The sequence below is a fragment of the Pyrgilauda ruficollis genome, unplaced genomic scaffold (assembly GCF_017590135.1).
Source record: "Pyrgilauda ruficollis isolate IOZ18807 unplaced genomic scaffold, ASM1759013v1 scaffold59, whole genome shotgun sequence".
NCBI classification, from domain to species: Eukaryota; Metazoa; Chordata; class Aves; order Passeriformes; family Passeridae; genus Pyrgilauda; species Pyrgilauda ruficollis.
This window is the reverse complement of record NW_024527599.1, coordinates 5,931,916-5,951,400: the sequence shown is the minus strand read 5'-3', so window position 1 is coordinate 5,951,400 and position 19,485 is coordinate 5,931,916. Positions and strand designations below refer to the sequence as shown.

Here is a 19,485-nt window from a genome sequence, read left to right as displayed (position 1 = left end):
TGGAGGTGGCATTCCTGCCCAGACTCCTGTGCCTGGTCTTCTCTGAGCCCCACTGCAGCCAAGACTTCCTGCATTTTAATGTGTGATATTGAGCCAGCAGACCCTCAGGACAAAATCAGATATTCTCTTATTCCTCTTAGAAATGCAACCAATTAGACTAAGAAATTCTGTTTACATCAGCCTGTGCCAGCCTCAAATGAGCTCTTTTTACTTTCTCTTTTAGTAAAAGGAGACCTGGCAGGAAAAGTTGGCCTTTCAAAACAAAAGCAGTTCATGGAAGCAGGTGCTCAGATCCAGGTTATTTAACAACTGCCTTGGATCAGCCTTTTCTCCACAGCTCTGCCACACAGACTGCATTTCCCATCAACATGAGGATGCTGATCTGGCCAGACAAGTGGCCCTGTTTGGCCTGGTCTGCACAGGCTCCATGCTTGGGGTGGGAATCCTCACACAGGTGAGTGAGTCCCTGGGCTCGTGGGGAAGGCAGGCACAGTGAGAAACCTCACAGCTTTCCCTGCCCCTTCAGCCTCCGTTGGACCACACGTCCTGGTGTGAAGGATTCTACACCTACAGCTTCCCTATCACTTTCTTCCAACATATTTCCACAGCTTCCCATTAACCAGCTCAATAAAGAAGGGCAGAAAGTAGCAAAGCCTCACACAAAACCAGGGAAGTGCTTCTGCACACTTCCACCAGCTCAGAAATCCCAATCCAATCTGAGGAGCTGGCTGCAGCAGCACCTCAAGCAGGGAAGGAGCACAAAAACTGCTGGGGTTTTTTAATGAAACAAAAATTACTCTCACTGTGAAAGGTGTCTTCTACCCAGACCCTGACACACCAGATCAGACATCAGCAAAACTACTATTTTAGACACAGGACAGATACAGAGTGTGCATCAGTCAGTCTGGATCTTGAAATACTGCATATTTGAGCTTCCACTGTGTCACACTCGCATGTTTTGTGGCCCCTGGGTCTTATTCAAGGACAGCAGAGCAGCTGCAAAAGCAAGGAAGAGAACAAGAACTGTTTTACTGAGGCAGAAAGGAAATCTATGCTATGGGTATGCTCAGGTGGGGCTGTGCAGTGAGCCCAGTGCACTGAACCAAAGGATTTAAGGCATTGCCCAAACAAAAATGAAATCAAACTTGCCAAGCTACCTTAAAGCAAGCTAGAATTACTGAACTTGTACATTTCCTTTTATGAGATAAAAGCCTGACTCTCAACCTTTAAACACGGGGGATCTCCCCATCTTAGGCACTTGGACACCTTCCTTCCCAGATCAATGTGAGCCAGCATAGAAAAACAGGAGTTCAGGGTTACAGGATAAACACAACCTGAGAATGGCAGGTAACTGACCCCCTGTGAACCAACACTGCTCCCCAGCCTCCCCTCTCAGTGAGGGGCAAATCCAGAGCACCACACCTCAGCAACTGCTTGGAAGAGGAACAGGGGCCTTGCCAGCACCAATATTCAGGAGCAGGGACAAGCCTGCAGGAGTTTTAAAAAACCCTGTTGCCAACTCCACGGGCACCTCTCAGGCCAACAACTGCTCAGAGGGCAAAACCTCAGCAGCAACCCACCCAGGCATGGACTTTGCGTGGTTCAGGTCCTGCTGAAGATGTTTTTTCTAAGATCAAGAGGGAAAACAACGTTTTTTCAGCAGCCTCTTCTGTGAGTGCTGTACCCTGTGCTGCCACAGCCACAGCTGGAAGTTCCTCTCCTCCCCACAGGCTGTTTGCTCACCCTCTGCCTGAGTTTGTGGAGGGCTGGTGTGACAGGCTGTGGCTTTGCCTTATGCCACCACTGGGAAAGGAGCCCTATGGATGGGGTCAGTAGCCAGAGACTTTGACCTCTTCCACCAGGAGAAGTCTAAACAGCAAAAGCCTCTAATGCTGGTCTCTTTTGAGAGGTTTCCTCCAAAACCATCAGCTGAAAGAGCACCAGAGGGACAGGGTTAAACAGATCTTCAAAAGTTTTCAAAATTGTCAAGACTTTTGATCAGAACAGTGCATTTTGGGGATTTATTTATTTATGTCTAGAGAACCAAGCACTGTTTATAATGAGCCAGGATATTTTGTATTTATCAGCCTGGTTTCCTCTGAGAATGGAAGAGTTTTTCAGACATCACAAGCCCATCTCCTGCATTGCTATAGGGTTTGGAGGTGTTACTGCATGATCCCTGCACCTCTTGGAAACTCAGCACTACAGCTGTCCTGCTCTGGCTGCCCTATCAGGAGGGTGTGCTATCACCCTACAGAACCTCCCTGCCTGCCATGGGTCAGCAATCTGACCTGGACTTCACCTTTTTGAAATTATTTGGGAAACACAGACCACTTCCCAGCCCAGCCCCTTGCAATCACACACAGCCACAGCAGACCCCAGGACACCAATTCCATACCCAAAACATGACACAGGCCACAAGACAGCAGAGAACTCAGGGGTCACAGGCTGAAAGGCTGGTCCCAAGCTGCAAAAACCACAGCTCTCCAATGCCCCAGCAGAATCAACACAAAGAGAAGATACTTGACACAGGGGTTTTTTGTTCCTCTGTAAAAGGAGCTGCTCCTCTTACCTCCAGCAGTTATGCATTGAGTCCTGTTACACAACCAGGACTTGCACAATCCTTGCAGGCGTTTTATCAACTTGCTCCTCCAAAGCTTGGAGTTAGAGAGGAGATGCAGCAATGACCCGTGAAAGAGAGTCAATTGACATGTTTCACAAGCACACAGCAAGATCCAGCACCACAAAACCACCAACTCCCCAGGCTGGTTGTTAAACCTTCCCAGCAGACTTCCCTTGCACTGCCAGAGCCAGATTTTACCAAGGAGAAAAATCCAACCCCATCTCAAACTCCAAACCTCACCATCTCCTACTCCACACAGCAAGAAAGGAGGGTAAATAAATCAATACCTCCATTCCTTGCAAAGGAGTGACTGGAGGCACGGACGTGGCTGATTACTGAGCAAAAATACTACAATAATCTTCCACCCTGGGTCAAACTCAGCCACTCTTTGGACTTGTGGCCCTCCAGAAGCCACCAGACATGGCTTCTGATCTCTCTGTCTGGATTCCATGAGTGATAGCAACATGCAATTAACTTGAAATGTTTACTTGGGGACAAACAGCAAGAGATTATGAGCAGCCTGCAATTATTATTTGTTCTGACCTATGAAATTTTCAAGCCTATAAAAAAGCAATCTTGGCAGAGGTGCACCTGTCACTGCAGGGCTGGTGATTCACTCTCCACAGCAGCGTGCACAAAGTAATCTCATCGCCGGGATCAAATGATCGCATTGGGAAAGCAAATTATGCAAGTTCTAAGAATTGTGTTTTTTGAGGCAGGAGAGTGGACGTCAGGAAACAGAACAAAGTTCAGCGGCCACAGAGGTAACTGCAGGTGCTTTTCTTTTATACCAGGGAAGGAGATGGCAGGAGCACAAACCTGAGCAGGGAAGCCTTTTCCCCAGTCCTTCAGAACTGAGCAAACACAAACTTTGCTGTATCCCAACAGGCAAAGGAGAGAGCAAAGACCAAACGGGATTTCAGTCAGACAGTTCCACACTTTGCTTTTGCTGCAGCTAAAGAAACTGTCACTCCCAGCACCCAGTGCCAGCCACCCTCCCCAAACCCAACTGCACCCAGAGATGCTCCACAACCTGTGACACTCAAAAGAAAGGGGTTACCTTGCACCTATGGCCTGCAAACAAGAGCTGGTGGGGCCTGTGAGCTCCAGCACGGAGTGTGGTGAGCAGAAGGGAAAGTCTCCCTTGAGACAGCTCAAAGAGTCTTGGTTGTGTGGCCCTGTTGAGCTCCTCCAGCTGCTCTGCAAGAAACAAAAGGAAAGTTGCAGAAGGCACTTGGCTGTCCAGGAGGCACAAACCCAGAAATTACTGACTGAACAGGAGGCAACTGCAAAGTGATGACAAGCAAGAGGTTCTTCTCTGTCACAATTAGAGCAGGACTAATTAAGAGAGGATTAAGCCAGATTTATGACACTACACCCTCCTTCCTGCCCACTCGCCAAGGCTTTCACACTCAAAGATTAAAAGAAAACACTCAACTGGTGTTTCTTCCTGTAGCTCTGCATCCTCCCTGCTCAGTGTTCTGCAAATACAGTTCTTGTGCACCATCACACCCATGGGCAAAACCAGGACACACTCCATGCCATGCACACCCTGCCTCAGTGCTCTCAACCAGCCCAAGAAAAGCCTGTACTGAGACAATGCTGGGTTTTCCAGGAAGGGTCTGGCTCAGCAGCCCTCCCAGACAAAACACTGATTTCCTCATTTGCAGTAGATTAATCAGCAAGCTGCTCTGCGTGTGTGCAACAGCTCCTTGGGATTTCTCAGAGAATTACAGAAATACTGGAAGAAAGCCCATTCCCTTCCATCTAGCAAAAGGGATGTGTACACCACTGCACCCCACTAAGAAAAAAAAATTATGACACTCCACAGCTCCCTCTGACAGCCCACACAAAGTGTAGAGTTCTGTTGTGGAGGGGATGTCCCCACCAACGCTATCACTGATTCACTTCCACTACTCAGAAACACACACACGACTCCTTCCTTGCACTTTTCCAGCTTCTCAGCCGGATACATGTTTCTACTTTTCAAAAAGAGCTGTAAAAACACAAACCCATTTCACTTTTCCAGACTCACATCAGAGAGCCTCAGTGATCCCTCTTCTCTGTACACGTTCCACTAAGCATTCCCATTTCCTTTCACACTCCAAAAGCTAACCCCAAAGAACAAAGCACACTCCAACCTGCACCAGCACTGCTTACTCCTGCAACTAAGACAACTCCCCAAGAACCAAGTCCACGCTCATGACTAACTCCCAACACCATCATCCAGGTACCTTCACCCCCTCCAGCCTCAATATTCCCTAAACAAGGGGATTCCCATTATTTCCTTTGACAAGCACACTCCCTAGGTGAGTAATTTCACTCTTCTAACAAACTGCACCAGGAAAAGTCAGGAGCAAACAGGCTTCCCACACCCCAGCAGTTTATAAAGTGAAATAGATGGAGCAACAGCGGAACAGCCCAGCCTGCAGCAAAGGTATCAATTAAACACTGGGAATAAGGTTCTCCAGGGAAGTGCCAGAAAATTAAGCTCGTTAAAGGCTTTTAACCAACAACAGCCTGGGATGGGGTAAGACTGAGAAACCCTTGGGTGCTGTGGAAGCACGGCAGGGCAGGCATCACCCTGCTCCCAGGCTGCCCACCCTGCCAGGGGTGCTGCTCTGTCCCCTGCCCCACAGCCCCCGGGTGACAGCCGTGATGGGGCACCCCCAAAGAACAGGGGGTCCGCACATGCCAGCCCTTGATAGGGCACATCGGTCACACCAGCCCCGTCAGGAACAGGGGCTCAGCACCACCAGATGCTCCCAAATAAGACAGGCTCTGGTCATCCCAATTCCAACGGGTAACAGGGGACCAGTCAGTCAGATTCTCCAGATAACAGAGAGCTCGGGCCGTCCCGGTCCCCCCCAAAGAACAGGGGGTCCATAGAGGCCAGCCCTTCACACAGGACACATCGGGCACGCCAGCCCCGTCAGGAACAGGGGCTCAGCACCACCAGATGCTCCCAAATAAGACAGGCTCTGGTCATCCCAATTCCAACGGGTAACAGGGGACCAGTCAGTCAGACTGTCCAGATAACAGGGAGCTCTGGCCATCCCGGTTCCCCCCAGATAACAGGGGGACAGCCACACCACACTGCCCAGATAAGAGGGGTCACCCAGCCCTCCCCGACCCCCCCAGTAAGAAGGATCTCTAAACACCTCAGTAACCCCCACTAACAGGATGCCCACTCACACCACACCTCCCAGGGAACAGGGGGCTCTGCTCATCCCAGTCCCCCCCCCAGAAGAGATCCATTCACATCCATGTCCCCGCCAGCGACAGTGCCACTCACCCCCCACGCAGGGCACCCCAGTCACGCCCGTGGCACGCAGCCAACCACACCAGTCCCCGACACAGAAAGAGCCCCCATCCCACGCCAAGCCGCCCGGGGGATGCCGGGCCGCCCCTCCCCAGCACAGAGGGCCCCGGCGGCGGAGCTCAGGCCCAGAGGCCCCCCGGTCCCGCACCCTCCTCAGCCACAACCCCCACCCCCCCCCCCAGGGAACAGGGGGCTCTGCTCACCCCAGTCCCCCCCCCCCAGAAGAGATCCATTCACATCCATGTCCCCGCCAGCGACAGTGCCACTCACCCCCCACGCAGGGCACCCCAGTCACGCCCGTGGCACGCAGCCAGCCACACCAGTCCCCCGACACAGAAAGAGCCCCCATCCCACGCCAAGCCGCCCGGGGGATGCCGGGCCGCCCCTCCCCAGCACAGAGGGCCCCGGCGGCGGAGCTCAGCCCCAGAGGCCCCCCGGTCCCGCACCCTCCTCAGCCACAAGCCCGCGGTGCCGCAGCTCCCCGCACCCACCGCCGCTCCGGCCCGTCTGGCGCTGGCGGCTCCCGCGGCCCCGGCGCGGCCGGCACGTACAGCGGACCGCACCACCCGGGCACACGCACGGGGGAATACACTCCGCCCTCGCCACCCGCCAATAGGCGGCGAGCGCGCCTGTTTGTGGAGATCACCCCTCTGCGGCGGCGCATGGTACAGCCCGAGGACGGGGGTCTTAAAGGGACAGGAGCGGCGGGAGGAAGGCGGGGTGAGGGGGCGGTTACGGTTGGAGTGGTCACGGGTGGGGTCAGGATTCGGTCAGGGTTGGGGTGGTCACGGGCGGGGTCAGGGATCGGTCAGGGTTGGGGTGGTCACGGGTGGGGTCAGGGGTCGGTCAGGGTTGGGGTGGTCACGGGCGGGGTCAGGGATCGGTCAGGGTTGGGGTGGTCAGGGATTGGTCAGGGTTGGGGTGGTCACGGGTGGGTCAGGGTGCAGAACAGGGCCCAGAGCCACAGTGGGTGCAGGCAGGGGCTCGGTCTGGGGGGCAGGCTCAAGAGGGGAGGCAGGCTGGGGTGAACATTGTAGTTCGGGGGTCAGTATGGGGGCGAGCGTTGGGGTCATGGCGGGGTCAGAGATGGGGTGACAGTGGGAGCAGGGCTTGGGGCACTGTGGAGTCGTGTCTGGGGTCATGAACTGGGGTCAGCATGGGGTCAGTGTTGGACACTAACTCTGGGCTGGGCCAGACCTGCAGAGCCAGGACCCTGTCTGTGGCCGCTCCTGGGTGCCCATGGTGTGGGACTCCCAGTTCCCCCACGGTCATTGCCCAGACCAGGGCCCCGTGGGGGGACAAGGGGACCCTGCAGCGGAGGCTGGCACCCAGTCACTGCCATCCTCCGTGGGAGCCAGGGGGCTGCTTCACCCGGGACAAGCACATGCTCCTGATTTAACCACAGCCCAGCTGATTCGGATGTTTTGGGGTGGTCTTTCTCTCGCTGCCACACCAGGAAGTTGCTCAAGCAGCTCTGGAAGCATCCCCAGCAGTCCCAGTGGGACATTTCACAACCCAGACCTCAGGTCCTGCAGGGACTGCTGCTCTCCTCCCTGTTGGCTTTTTTTTGGGGGGGGGGAAGCCGGGTTACAACTCTGCTGTTTCCAGCTTGGCCAAAGCCAGAGGCGCAGCTTGCCCTGACGCCACTGAGCAGCCCCACAGCTGTGTGGGGTCACCCCGGGCTGGGTCCCCTCCCTTTGGCTGCTGGGCACTGGCACATCCAAAGTCACCATCCTGACGCCATCGCTGTGTTGACACTCGCTCCAGAGTCAATAAAAGACCTGGGGAAGGTCCAAAGTTCAAGCTGGGCCTGGCAGGCACCTGAAGAGGTGTGAGGAGGGGGCACAGACCCGAAGAACTCCAGCCCAGGGCTGCAGGGACAGCCTGTTTCCTGACAGCAGTTGAGCAGAGGGTTGAGGGCTGTGAGGTCACCTGAGCACAGGTGCCACTGACATCAGTTTTGGGAGCTCCCTGGGCTGGCTGGTCTGTGACCATACCCTGTGGGGTGAATGGACACGGGTTAAAGATCCCAGTGGCCCTGAGGGGATGGCAGGACTAAGCAGGTCCATGGCGGGGGTCATCCCATCAGGTGCCTGGACTTGCATTGTGGCACAGCCTGTCCCATCCTGTCCCCACAGGGAAGGGGCTGGGGCTCATCACACCCAGCCCAAACCCCCCAGGGGCAAGCAGCAGAGTCCTGCAGCCCAATCCTGTCCCCACAGGGAAGGGGCTGGGGCTCATCACACCCAGCCAAGCAGCAGAGTCCTGCAGCCCAGAGACCTCCTTGGTCAGTGCTTTGTCTCTCTGCCTATTTCTCAGCTCTCCTCTCAGCTCTCCTCTGTTCCCAGCACAGTTTGAGGCTGAACTTTTGGCCACAGAACCCTCACAGTGCCAGCAAACAACAGGGGACACCACGGGGCAGCCATGGAGGTGGTGTTTGGCGGTGTCCTGGCCCTGGCACAGGGAGCCTGGCCCCCAGTCAGAGTGTCTGCAAGGGTGTGCTTGGCCAAAAGTTAATGACAGGAAAGCAAAGAAACACAGACCTGTTCTCCTTCCAGCATCAGTGTCCCCTGCCAGGCCTCCCCGCTTTGTGGGTCCGCTCTCACTCCTGCATGGGGCAGCAATGAAGGCCAAGTCAGTTCTGCTTTCCCCATGTATCCCTGACTCCTTTTCCCTTGCACCATGCAGAGGGGATGGACTTGGACTTGCAGAGCATCCTTCCCATGGCAGGACAACTACTCCAAGGACAGGGAACAGCTGGCTCTGCTCCCAGCACTGTCCCCAGACTGTCACTCTGCAGTGACCCTCTGAGGACATGGGAGCAACCCAAGGGGCTTTCTGGACTCTCTGCACACCCTGTGGACAAACACAATCCTGGCATGGAATGAAGTGGCAGTTTTACTAGGAATGAGCCAGAGGCACAGAATAACAAACCCCCAGGGACAGCACGTTCCCAGGGGCAGTCACCCCAGGGGCAGCCATCCCAGGCTGAACTGGGAGATTATTGATTTTTTTTTTTCTTCTTTTTTTATTTTTTTCCTGCTTTAGGAACTTCAATTCTCTGTCTCCCCACCAAGGAAATGAGCGGGTACTGCAACGTGTGATGAGTAACATTACTGTGAGCTTAGATAGATGCCAAAGCCCAGTGAGCTGATGACTTTTACCTCCCTGTCTTCCAAATGTAAATCCCCTTCTTGGCCTTAGACACGTTTGTAAATTCTCATCCCAACCTATTTCCTCTCTCTCAGCAACTTCACTTCCCTGGGTGATGAGTTCTGAATTCCCCCCCAGCCCTGAGGAACTGGGACTTCTTGGACTCCACTTTCTAAGAGCATTTCACTGTGGAATGGATGCCCTCAGAAAGGCAGGGAACAGAAAAGGAATCTCCACAAACATCCATCTGAAGGACACTGAAGACAGGTCTGACACATTGCACATGACCCAGAGGTGCAGCTGGACTCGGAACACTCCTGGGGACACGGTGGAAGCTGTAGAATCAGAGAGACCAAGTGATCTGCCATGGCCACCAAGAAGCTCCCAAAAGATCTGGGAGCAGAAAGAAAAAAAATCCATCCCGGGTTTTTGTGCTCAGTCCCGTCCTCAGGGCTCACCTGGAAGGCTGTGGCAGTTGTCTTGTCCCAGCACAGAAAGGTTCGTGGCTGGGACCTGCTCCTTCCCTCCTGGAGGGAGGTTTGCACCAGCTGGGACTGGGGCTGTTCCCGCGGTGGCTTCCTGGAAGTAAAGCCAGGAAAGTGCTCCCTGGAAACACCCATCCATCCCTCTGACAGCCCTGCGGGGAGAGCGACTCTCACAACTCGACTGATGGACAAGGAACAACAAGCGGATCCCAGCGTTTTCCAGCGTGCAGTACCGCGTGTCCCCAGCGCTCGTCCTCAGTGCGCGTCCAAAGCCACCGGCCTGACACTCAGCTGCGTCCATCCCGCTCCAGGATCCCCCTGATCCCACCCCAGGGATCCCACTGATCCCATCCCACTGATCCCACCCCACCCATTCCCCGGAGGGGCACGCTCCAGCTCCCCACTTACAAATAAACCCAGAGAAAACCAGTCTGTCTTTCAGATTCTATTTCAAGTTTACAGTTTGGAGACACACAACATTTGTCATTGCAATTGATCCTCATCATCCTTCTGGAAAAAATCAGTAGTAAAATTCCTAAGTTTACAGACAAGGATTTCACAAGGAAAAATCAAGGCACTAACAGGAGTGGAGTGTCAACATTTCAATGCTATCTCTAGCATTTATTTCCTGGTATTAAAAACATGCTTTTGAATTCCAAACAAGCTCCTTATCCTGCTCTTGATCCACACTAAAAGTATAAAAATGCAATTGCTGTCAGCAGCAAAAACAGCACCATGAAATCAAGTCTGTTTGTGATCCCACAGAGGAGATGATCAGGTATGAAACAGAGTTGTCCCCCAACTCCAAGTTGGTTCCCAAGTTGCTGCATCCTCCTGCTGAAAGCCCTGCCTGGGGTGCTCACCTCCACAAGAAGAGCTTCTTACTCATGTCTTACTTCTGTGAGGTGCAAGTCCTCAGCACTGACTTTGGTCTCCTCCAGAAGGAAGCCCCTGGATCCCACATGGGACCATGGCAGTCATTCCAGAGGAGCTGCTGGAGAAGGAAAGCAGCTGGATGACAACACAGGGTTTGTTCACACCCTGATATGGAAAAATGAAAGAGGCAGGGATGTGGTTTGGAATGTGCCAGAGCTGCCTCTGGCCAGGCTCACCGGAGAGGAGGGAGGAGCCCCGAGGCTGCTGAGTTTCTGGGGATGGGTGAGGCACTGCAGGAACACCTCCAAGAGCAGGAATGGCACTTTGTGCTTCATGGAGCACTTTTTTATGGAGCACAGCAAAACTCCCAGTAGAGTCAAGGGCAATTGTTGAGATCCTGGCTGATTTACAGACACAGAGACAGCAGATTTCTCCTGGGCACTGTACAGTGAGCTACACAGCTGGGAATAAAGCTCAAATCCCAGCAACTGGACCAAACTCCTTCATTACAGCCTCAGGCACCACACAGTGAATCCTATTGTAAATCCCTGGCTGAAAACTCCCCTCTCCCACACACCTGCCCACAGCTCTGAAAAAAACAGAGAGATTGTGCTAATATTGGTGGGTGAGATTTCTAAAGCTGAGCAGTGTGAACACCCCCAGCAGCACTGCTACATTCCACTTAATTCTTCTAACCCATTGTTAAGGTCCCTCCCAGCTCCTTGGATTTATAAATATTTGCTCCACAAAGGGTCAAAATCCCTTACTGAAAAGTCTCTCACTATTTTACAGGCATTTGAGGTTGCCAGGTGCTGGTGATACAGGCTGAGCTGGTGCAATGCTCTCAAAAAATGAAGGCAATCCATTGACGCAGGCATAGGACCTTCAGCATTTTAGAGCTGTGCTTTGGAGCAGAAGGTACTCTGTATTCTATCCTCTTGCCCCAGGTTGGTGTAACAAGCCCCCTTCAAAGCACCCTCTCAAGTGGACAAGTCACCAGTACAACAGACATTGTCCTCCTCCATTTAAGTTACAAACTAAGGCTCATATGATTCCCACTCTTTTAGGTTCTAGCTACATCACACCTGTAAAAAAAGACAGGAATGTAAATGGGAAGTGCTTATTGCTGCAGCTTAGCTAAACCCCAGATTTGCTCAGTGTTTTGCCAGTGAGGTTCCTACCTTGGCCCGGGGAGCTGGTGCACTGCAATTCCAGTGGACTTGTGGAAAAAAGCAGCTGCTAAATGCAGCAAAGAAGAAAGACTTAAAAAGGATGAGAAGTTCACAGAGGTGATATAGTTCCCATCCTTCAGCCACATCAAAAAGTTAAAAAAAAATTATTATGAAGGAAATATAATTCAAGTAGACTGTGCCAGGGAGCAGGGGAATGGCCTTTACTGGAGGTACCAACACTCCCCCAGACACAGCACAGATCCCAGCAATGCACTGCTGTGCAAGCCTCACACAGCAGTCCTGCCTCTCTTGAGTCCTGCTGCTCTCTGGAGGATCAGTACACCTGGACCCTGGTAAATTCAGCTGAAACAGGGGCCACTGGGGCTACTGGATACCCTGGTGCTTGCTGAGCACCAGCCAGAAGGCCCGTGGCTGTGGGTGGCTGTGGCTGAGCCGGGCACACACGCTGTGGCACAGAGAATTTGCCCAGCTGGCAGCACTGTCCTGGTGAGGCTCCAGCGTGGGCCTGCCCAGGGCACTCTCCAAAGGCACCTCTGGCTTGGCAGAGGGAAGAACTGAGGCTGTGTCCTGCAGCAGGGCCCTGCTGAGGTAGCTGGTGTCCCAGAGCGTGGCTGTGATGAAAGCTCTGCCTCTGAGCCCTGGGGCCAGCAGGAAGAGCCAGAGGCGAAGGGCAGTGGTGGCTCTGGGTGGGGTAAGTGCCAGGCACGGCCTTAATCCTGGGCAGGAAGAAAACAGAAGGTTACACTGTGCTCAGAACTGACATTGCCTAATTAGTGCTGCAAATGCCCTGGGGGCAGATTTCCTCCTGACCAGTGCTCAGAGAGGTCACTGCAATCCATCAGAGGGATTCACTACAACAGAAGCTCTTTTTATAAGCAGCACTTGAGTAAAAAATGGCTTTAGTGGCCTCCCAGGACAGCTGTTCCCACTCTCACTCCACACCCACTGAACGAGCGTGGCTCTTGGCTCCAGACTCTTTGTGCAAGGAGTACCCAAAGCCAAATTTCAACATGCTTTGAGATCCCTGTGCACATCCTCCCTGCCCTGTCAGTGACACATCTGCCAAGTCATTAATCAGGAGAAGTTACAGCTGCCAAGTGTTATTTACCAAAACACAAAGGCCTTTGGTGCAAGTAAGAGCCCAGAGTACAGAGCAAAGGAAAAGAAAAAAAAAAGGAAGGAGGAAAGAGTTAGAAATAAAAGAGAGAGTTAGAAATAAAATTAATCATTCAGAAGCAAGGGCTAGGAAGTGTGTGCCAGCAGAAAGCATGACTCATCCTGCCAAAACCTATCAGGAGAGAGGCAATCTGCCTGGAAGCCTCAGCCTCTGGGACTTAGGAGTGCTGCTCAGCCCACGCACATGAGGATGAGAGCTGAGAATCCAGGCAATATTCATGAAGCCATGAGTGCCAAGTTCCCAGCAAGAAGAAGAGACTGGCTCATGCTGGGATTTTCAGGCTTGGAGATTTCTTCTTAATTATTTGAGGTGTGGGTTTGAGTTTGGATTTTTTTTTTATTTGTGGACACAAACATGATGCCAAGCCCAGGGCTTCAAAGAAATATCTCCTGTCTTGCAGCCATTTAATGCCTGAACCTTATGAAAATTTAAAATTAAAACAAATCCCAAACTATTAAGAGCTCTTGCTTGGAAATAAGCATCAAAATAATAAAAATTAAACTCCAGAAGCACTTACAGAAGTTGTATCTAAGACACAGACATGCAAATTCAGCTGCAGCAGTGGAAGCATCCTAGAAACACCTTCCCACGCCCTGCTTGATAGTCAAATACCTTTGTGTCACAACTCTCTGTGTCACCTCACCTAAGGAGGCAGGTTGAGACACTGAGGTGCTGTGCACAGCAGGATGGGACTGGTGCTGACACAGGCTCAGCACGGAGCCAGGCTCCCTCTCCTCCCAAAAGCTGCTCTTGCACAGGAGGGAGAGAGGGAAAACACAAATTCTGGGTCTGTCTGGCCTCCCCTGCAAGCACTCACACGTTTTGAGTGTCCTGATGGACCTGGGGACACTCCTGCTGAGGCAAGGGTTGCTTTTATGGTTTCCCATGGGTGAGGGCAGTGCAAACACCTGGGAATGCTTCCACTTCAAATAAAACTTTACAGCAAGCTGATGGCTTAAACAATGCACAGAATGTAACCCTGAATAGAAAACTGTTTTTCCTCTGTGAAACTGAAAGGACACCTTAGAATAAGTAAATATTTGACCTGCATTTTGAAGCTTTTTAGAGTACAAGTGAATTCTCATGGTTTGTGTTAAACTTAAAACCATTCCTGCACATCAGCTGTGGGCCCCAAGGTTTCTTTTCTGTAAAGCAACATTGCCTTGACACTGAAAACCTGCTGAAAGGTTAAAAGACACCAAAAAGTTCAGTCTGCACTGAACTTTGTAAGTGCCATCCTTAATTTATAATGCTCTGGTCCTAAGTAGGTTTGGACACAACTCACTTCACAGCATTCCTGGCAGGAAAGGTGGGGCAAATAAAGATAAGGATCATGGCCCAGGGAGCCATATAGCCAGGAACAACTGCCTAAAGCTGGGGCAGAGTTACACAACTCAGCTTTCCTGTCAGCCAGAACTGCAATATTCCCATGTGCACATGCAGCAAAGGAGAGGTCTATAACCTCCATTTCACTAAAAACCTGGTTGAGTTAACGTGTGGTGATTCATTAGTCACACTAATGTCACCAGTGTAACATCAGTGGGTGGCTCTGCTCCCCATGGCACCCACAATGTGAGCAGGAGAGGCACAATACAGCTTTCAGAGATGATTTAAGGCCTCTACTCACACCTCAAAATTCCCCTACAGGATGTTTCACAGGAACTCCTGTACTTACATGCTGTTTCCAGAGGCTCTTCTCTCTGCTGAGGACCCTGGGATGTATTTCAGCCCTGGTATCCTCTTCAGCAGAGTGAAAGGGAACACCCGGTCCAGCTTAGAGCCCACAGACTCTGGAAAATCCAAGCAGAAACAGTAGCCAAGACCATCTGAAATCAGCTCGTTAAGGAAAGCTGAGGACAACACACTCATTTCTGACACAGCCACAGAGTCCCCTCTGTTCCCAAACCATTTTCTCTGGAGAATCCTCCCAGCCCTACCCAGCACCACCCTCAGAGACCATCGCCCTCCTCAGCCCCACGTCCTCTGCAGGCACTGAGAAGGGGCAGCGTGGGGTGAAACACAAATGCAGAATGGGATGGGATGAGCATGAGAAAAGCCAGTGAGGGTTCAGTGCAGGGCAAGAGTCCAGGGAAAGGCAGCAATGAGAAGTACAGCACTTCCTTCCCACCAGGATCCCGCTCTGGCCCAGGGCTTCCCACTCAGAAAGGATACAGGCTTCCCCAACCAGGAGCCCACACAGGTTCCCCAGGAGAGACGAGTGGGGGACAAACCACGCCAGGCAGAGCCCAAACCACGGCACCAGCACCACAGGAACTCTGCACCCAAAAAGCAGAGTCCTCTTCATGCGCGAGCGGGTGGTGGAAACCCCCAGCATGGCAAAAGCCACTGGCATGAACCCTTTGGCATCTCCCACTTCCAGCAGCCTGGAGACAAGGGGCTCGAGGAAGAGGTAGAGGAGGGCAGAGAGCACAGAGAAAGTGGCAGTGAGGATGCAGTGCTTCACTGTGCCCACGTTCTTCTCAAAGCTGCCAGCAAAGTACCAGGTGATAACAGCACCACAGGCCAGGGAGATCAGGTCCTCGTAGATGAAGATGTAGGTGATCAACCTGTGAACTGAGCACAGCAGCACCTCAGACAGCACAGACAGCACTGGGGCTGCTAGGAAACAATTACAGGCTCGAGCAGAGGGAGAGTGAGCCCACAGGATTAATTAATAGCTTCCATTTCTATCCTGGTGTAGAAGAGAACCCGAGGCCTTTAAAACCAGGCATAAATAGCCAGATAGAGTGAAAACAAGTGCTATCTTGGGTGCCACAAACATATGGGCTGGCTCCTGCTGCTTCCTGGGAAGCTGCCTGGAAAAAAGCAACAGCATCTGTAGTAAATTTCAGTCTCATTAAAAGAGAAGGCAAGAGACATAAAAATAACTGTTACGGTACTGACGATTTTGGCAAAAAGATAAACACTTCTTAAACTGTTGGCAGGTTGATTTTCATCACCAAAAATGTCTGGAGGTTATCACACCTCAGAAGTGCTTTGGGGCCCTCTGTTTAGGTGTTCCCCATGGCACACAGCAAGGACTGAGACAGACTTCTCCACCTCCCTCCCATCAACCTCAGTTCCACAGCCAGAAAAACACCAGTGAGAAACAAAACAACGCAGTGCAACCCCTGGAGACACGTGAGGAGATGGTGGAATCCACCCATCAGCTCAGAGCCCTGAAATGATAAAGGAAATCACTGCACGGGGGATTAAAAGTGTGATAAAAATCATTCTGGAATTACCACAGGGACTGAGAAACGCAAATCCCTCAAGCTCCCAGTAGTGCTATCCCCTGTGCTGACTGTCAAAGGACAGGGATGAGGGTGCAGGGGAGCAGCCTGACATCGAGGGACTGAGATGGATGCCCGGCAGGCTCGGGGCAGGTCAGGGGAAGCGCACGGAAAGCGGGAAGAAAAGAGACACGGAGAGCGGGACGGGGGGAGCAGCGGAGTGGGAGACGGGCACAGAAATGGGGGCTGGGAGGGTACCACGGGCTCCAGGGGTCGACAAGGAGAAGAGAGAGAGAGAGAGAGGGGGCACAAAGGCTCCGCTGGGGTTTGGAGCAGGCGCGGAATGGGGCGGGCAGAGGGGCCAAGGAGGCAGCGGCTGCGCCAGCGGGCGGCCCCGCTCACCTTCCCCGTCCTGCAGGGCTGCGGGGCGCAGCGCGGCGGCGGAGCGGGCGGCGGGGACACCCCGCAGCAGCCCGGGCGCGGAGGCACCGAGCGACAACAGCACCGTGAGGGCGGCGGCGGCCGGCGGGGCCGAGGGCGCCGCCATTGCTGCCCCGCGCGCCCGCCGCTTCCGGGCGCCGCCGGAAGGCCTGGCCATTACCATGACAACAGGAGGCGCTGTGGGGTCGTTACCATGGAGACTGGGGGGGTCTTTCTCGTTCTCTCTCTCTCCACCCCCCCTTTTGAGTTTTTATTTAATTATTGTTATATTTTACCTGTTCAGAAGGGGAAATATCCCAGCGACAGGTGTGAGGTCTCGCTGGGAGCCCGCTCAGGGCTGGGTTATAGCCGGGTGCTCCCACACGAGCCGGCCCAGGGTGTGCGAGGCCCCTCCAGACCCCCCGAGCCACGGGGTCTGGCTGCTGGGAAGCAGAGAATCAATCAGCCTGGAAGAGATCTCTGGGATCATCGAGTCCAACCTGTGGCCAATGAACACCACCATGCCAATTAGCCCAGAGCCCTGTGTGCCACACCGAGTGTTTCTGTAAACACCTCCAGGCATGGGGACTCCACCACTTCCACCTTTCTATGAAGGAATTCCTCCTCATGCTCAGCCTGAATCTGCTGTGATGCAATTTATGACTAAATCCTCTCACCCTGTCCCTTGGAGCAGAGCCCAACCCCCCCCTGGCTACAACCTCCTGTAAGACAATTGTAGAGCACAAGAAGGTCCCTTCCGAGCCTCCTCTTCTCCAGGCTGAGCCCTCCCAGCTGCTTCAGCCACTCCTGGTGCTCCAGAGCTTTCCTCAGCTCTGTTCCCTTCTCTGCTCCAGCCCCTCAATGTCCTTCCTGAAGTGAGAGCCCCAGACCTGTACAATGGACATAAGGCTGAGTGTTTCCCTTCAGGTGGAGAGGAACATCCACACCACAGCTGCTCCTGCCATGCTCTTAGCAAAACCTGAGGGAGGTTTGTATTGTCTGCCTCCAATTCCCCAGAATGTTGGCTTCATCGTTTGGCCAGTTCTAGTCAGATCTAGGAGAGGAATCAGCAGCTCAAAAATGAAGATACCAAACTTCTTGCAGGTCTTGTGGACAAAAGGAGATGATGAAATGTGGGAAATAGTAAAGGTAAGTTTGGCTGCTGCTGGTTGTACGTGAGGTTTTTCCATCTTTCTACTGTCTCAACCATGCAATGAGGCTGATGCTGCAATAAAAGCTCGAGGAATGTACCCCAGCAGTGCTGTCTGTTTGTGATAAAAACCTCCAAACAATGAAGTAGGCAGAACTTAATCTGATTCCTTCAGGGTAAAGCTTCCCTGTGATCATGGCCATTAGCTGGCTTTACGCACAGTTAGCACTAACCACAATTGCACCTCTTCCTGAGCTTGTAGCTGGGGACGTGGCTGTGGATATTGTAGCAGAAAAAGAGTATATTTGCACAAAAGGAGAAAATTTACATCCCACCTGGATGTGTTCCTGTGTCACCTGCTCCAGGTGCCTTGGCAGGGGGTTGGACTGGGTGATTGCAGAGGTCACTTCTAAGCCCAAGTGCCCCTGTGAACTCTGCTGTGCGCCCACACAGAACCCAGAAGGGCTTGGACTGGAAGGGACCTTAAAGAAGGATCAGAAGAAAGCCACCTTCCCACACCACCTCTGATTTTGCAACATGGAGAAGGATTTGAAGCAGCTGGGATCATTTCCAGCTGAGGGGAAAGAGCAGAGGGTTGAAGGGCCGATGTTTTCCCCAAATCTCAGCTTCAAAGTTTTTGTTTGGGACCACAGCACAGATCTGTCAGCAGGCAGGCAGACACATAAGCCTGAAACTCTCTCTGAATTAATTCAATTTTTCACCTCTGAGAAGCCTTCAGCCCCTGAGGAATGCACAAACACCGAGAGGCTCTACTGAGAGCCTGACCCCCCACATCCCCTGGCTGGGAAAATTGTTTGGGATCTGCTCTAACCCCAGCATGGCACGGGCACCTTTGTGAGGTGCCAGGCTGTCACAGAAAGGCTCGTGGAGCAGTAGAAGACATCATGGCTGGAGGAGATGAAGTTTCTCAAGGAGAAGCCAAAAGACAGGCAGGGAGCTCAACCCCCTCTTTTTTTTTTTTTTTCCTTTAATTAATCATTCCAGTCACTGCTTGTTTTGCAGAAACTTATTTTCGGCTGTGGCAGTGGGATTTGCCTCCTGCTGCTACGCCCAGGGGGGAAAGAAACAGCCCAACTTCTCTGCAAATCTGCTCAAACCTTTCAGCTGAAATCAGAGAAAGCTCCTCACTGCCTTTAAAATTAAAAACAAACAAACAAACAAAACAAGCCAGGGTAAAACCTCACTGTTCTCTGGGTGCATGTGCAGACTGTCCCCAGACAGAAAGGTGCAACTGTTAACTTACCAACTCTCACAAGAAGGTAGTTTGATGTGAAACAAGAAATACAACTTCTAAAAATAATCAGATTAAAGAATCAATGTCATTTTTGCTGTCTTCTCATTTCATCACTCTTACTCTCTGAAGCAAACCCTCACCTTTCACACAAGTGGCTCCCAATATCATGACCCGTCCCTTTCTCTGGAAAACCATTCTCCAAGTTGATATTTGGCTTTTTAGGATACTCAGAAACGCTGGCAAACCTTTCTTATTTTTCCTTTAGGACCCAGATTTTGGATGTTTTCTCTAACCCCATTTAGCATCTGCTACAAACGGTGATGCACAAGTGGGGTACCGAGGGAAATAGGGGGGCTGCTGGTGTGGAAAGCCAGGCGTGCAAACCCCTAATTTCCCTCTGCGCACCCTGACCATGCCCTCCGCGTTTATTCATTTTATTAATTTAATTAATTTAATCCTTTGACGCTGTGCTCGCACAGCCTCGCACCCTCTCCCCTCAGTACACCCCCCCGCTGTACCTTGGCACAGCCCAGCTCACCTCCCCTCCCCCCCCCGCTTCCCCAGCGAGTGGTAGGCGCCGCGCGCTCTGATTGGCCGC

The 19,485-nt window shown here is 52.5% G+C and overlaps 2 protein-coding genes and 1 long non-coding RNA gene across 7 annotated transcripts in view; 1 reads left to right on the top strand and 2 right to left on the bottom strand.

The window, feature by feature from the left end:
- The window catches only part of LOC121361636 (NADPH--cytochrome P450 reductase), a 29,002-nt gene extending 22,519 nt beyond the window's left edge, over positions 1-6,483 (bottom strand). The window contains exons 1-2 of one of the 4 annotated variants that reach the window (XM_041482541.1): positions 6,437-6,483; positions 3,684-3,818 (exon numbers count right to left, since the gene is read on the bottom strand). The gene's annotated coding sequence lies outside the window, so the exon portion shown is untranslated. The other 3 variants (XM_041482546.1, XM_041482544.1, XM_041482542.1) reach the window with 3 other exon arrangements.
- Positions 6,484-6,631: 148 nt separating this feature from the next.
- On the top strand, positions 6,632-10,012 carry LOC121361640. The gene is made up of 4 exons (XR_005956377.1): positions 6,632-6,665; positions 8,994-9,090; positions 9,194-9,596; positions 9,734-10,012. It is a non-coding gene; the product is annotated as an uncharacterized LOC121361640 (long non-coding RNA).
- Positions 10,013-10,026: 14 nt separating this feature from the next.
- On the bottom strand, positions 10,027-16,615 carry RHBDD2 (rhomboid domain containing 2). 2 transcript variants are annotated; one of them, XR_005956376.1, is made up of 5 exons: positions 16,465-16,615; positions 15,002-15,403; positions 14,505-14,655; positions 10,696-12,368; positions 10,027-10,577 (listed from the first exon to the last, which is right to left on the bottom strand). XR_005956376.1 is itself a non-coding variant. In XM_041482548.1 (4 exons), the coding sequence occupies exons 1-4, from the start codon at positions 16,607-16,609 to the stop codon at positions 11,966-11,968; spliced, it is 1,101 nt and encodes a 366-aa protein (XP_041338482.1). In that variant the 5' UTR covers positions 16,610-16,615; the 3' UTR covers positions 10,027-11,965. The 2 variants fall into 2 exon arrangements, 1 of the variants encoding a protein (XP_041338482.1); XM_041482548.1 differs by having other exon boundaries at positions 10,027-12,368.
- Between the last annotated feature and the right edge of the window lie 2,870 nt (positions 16,616-19,485).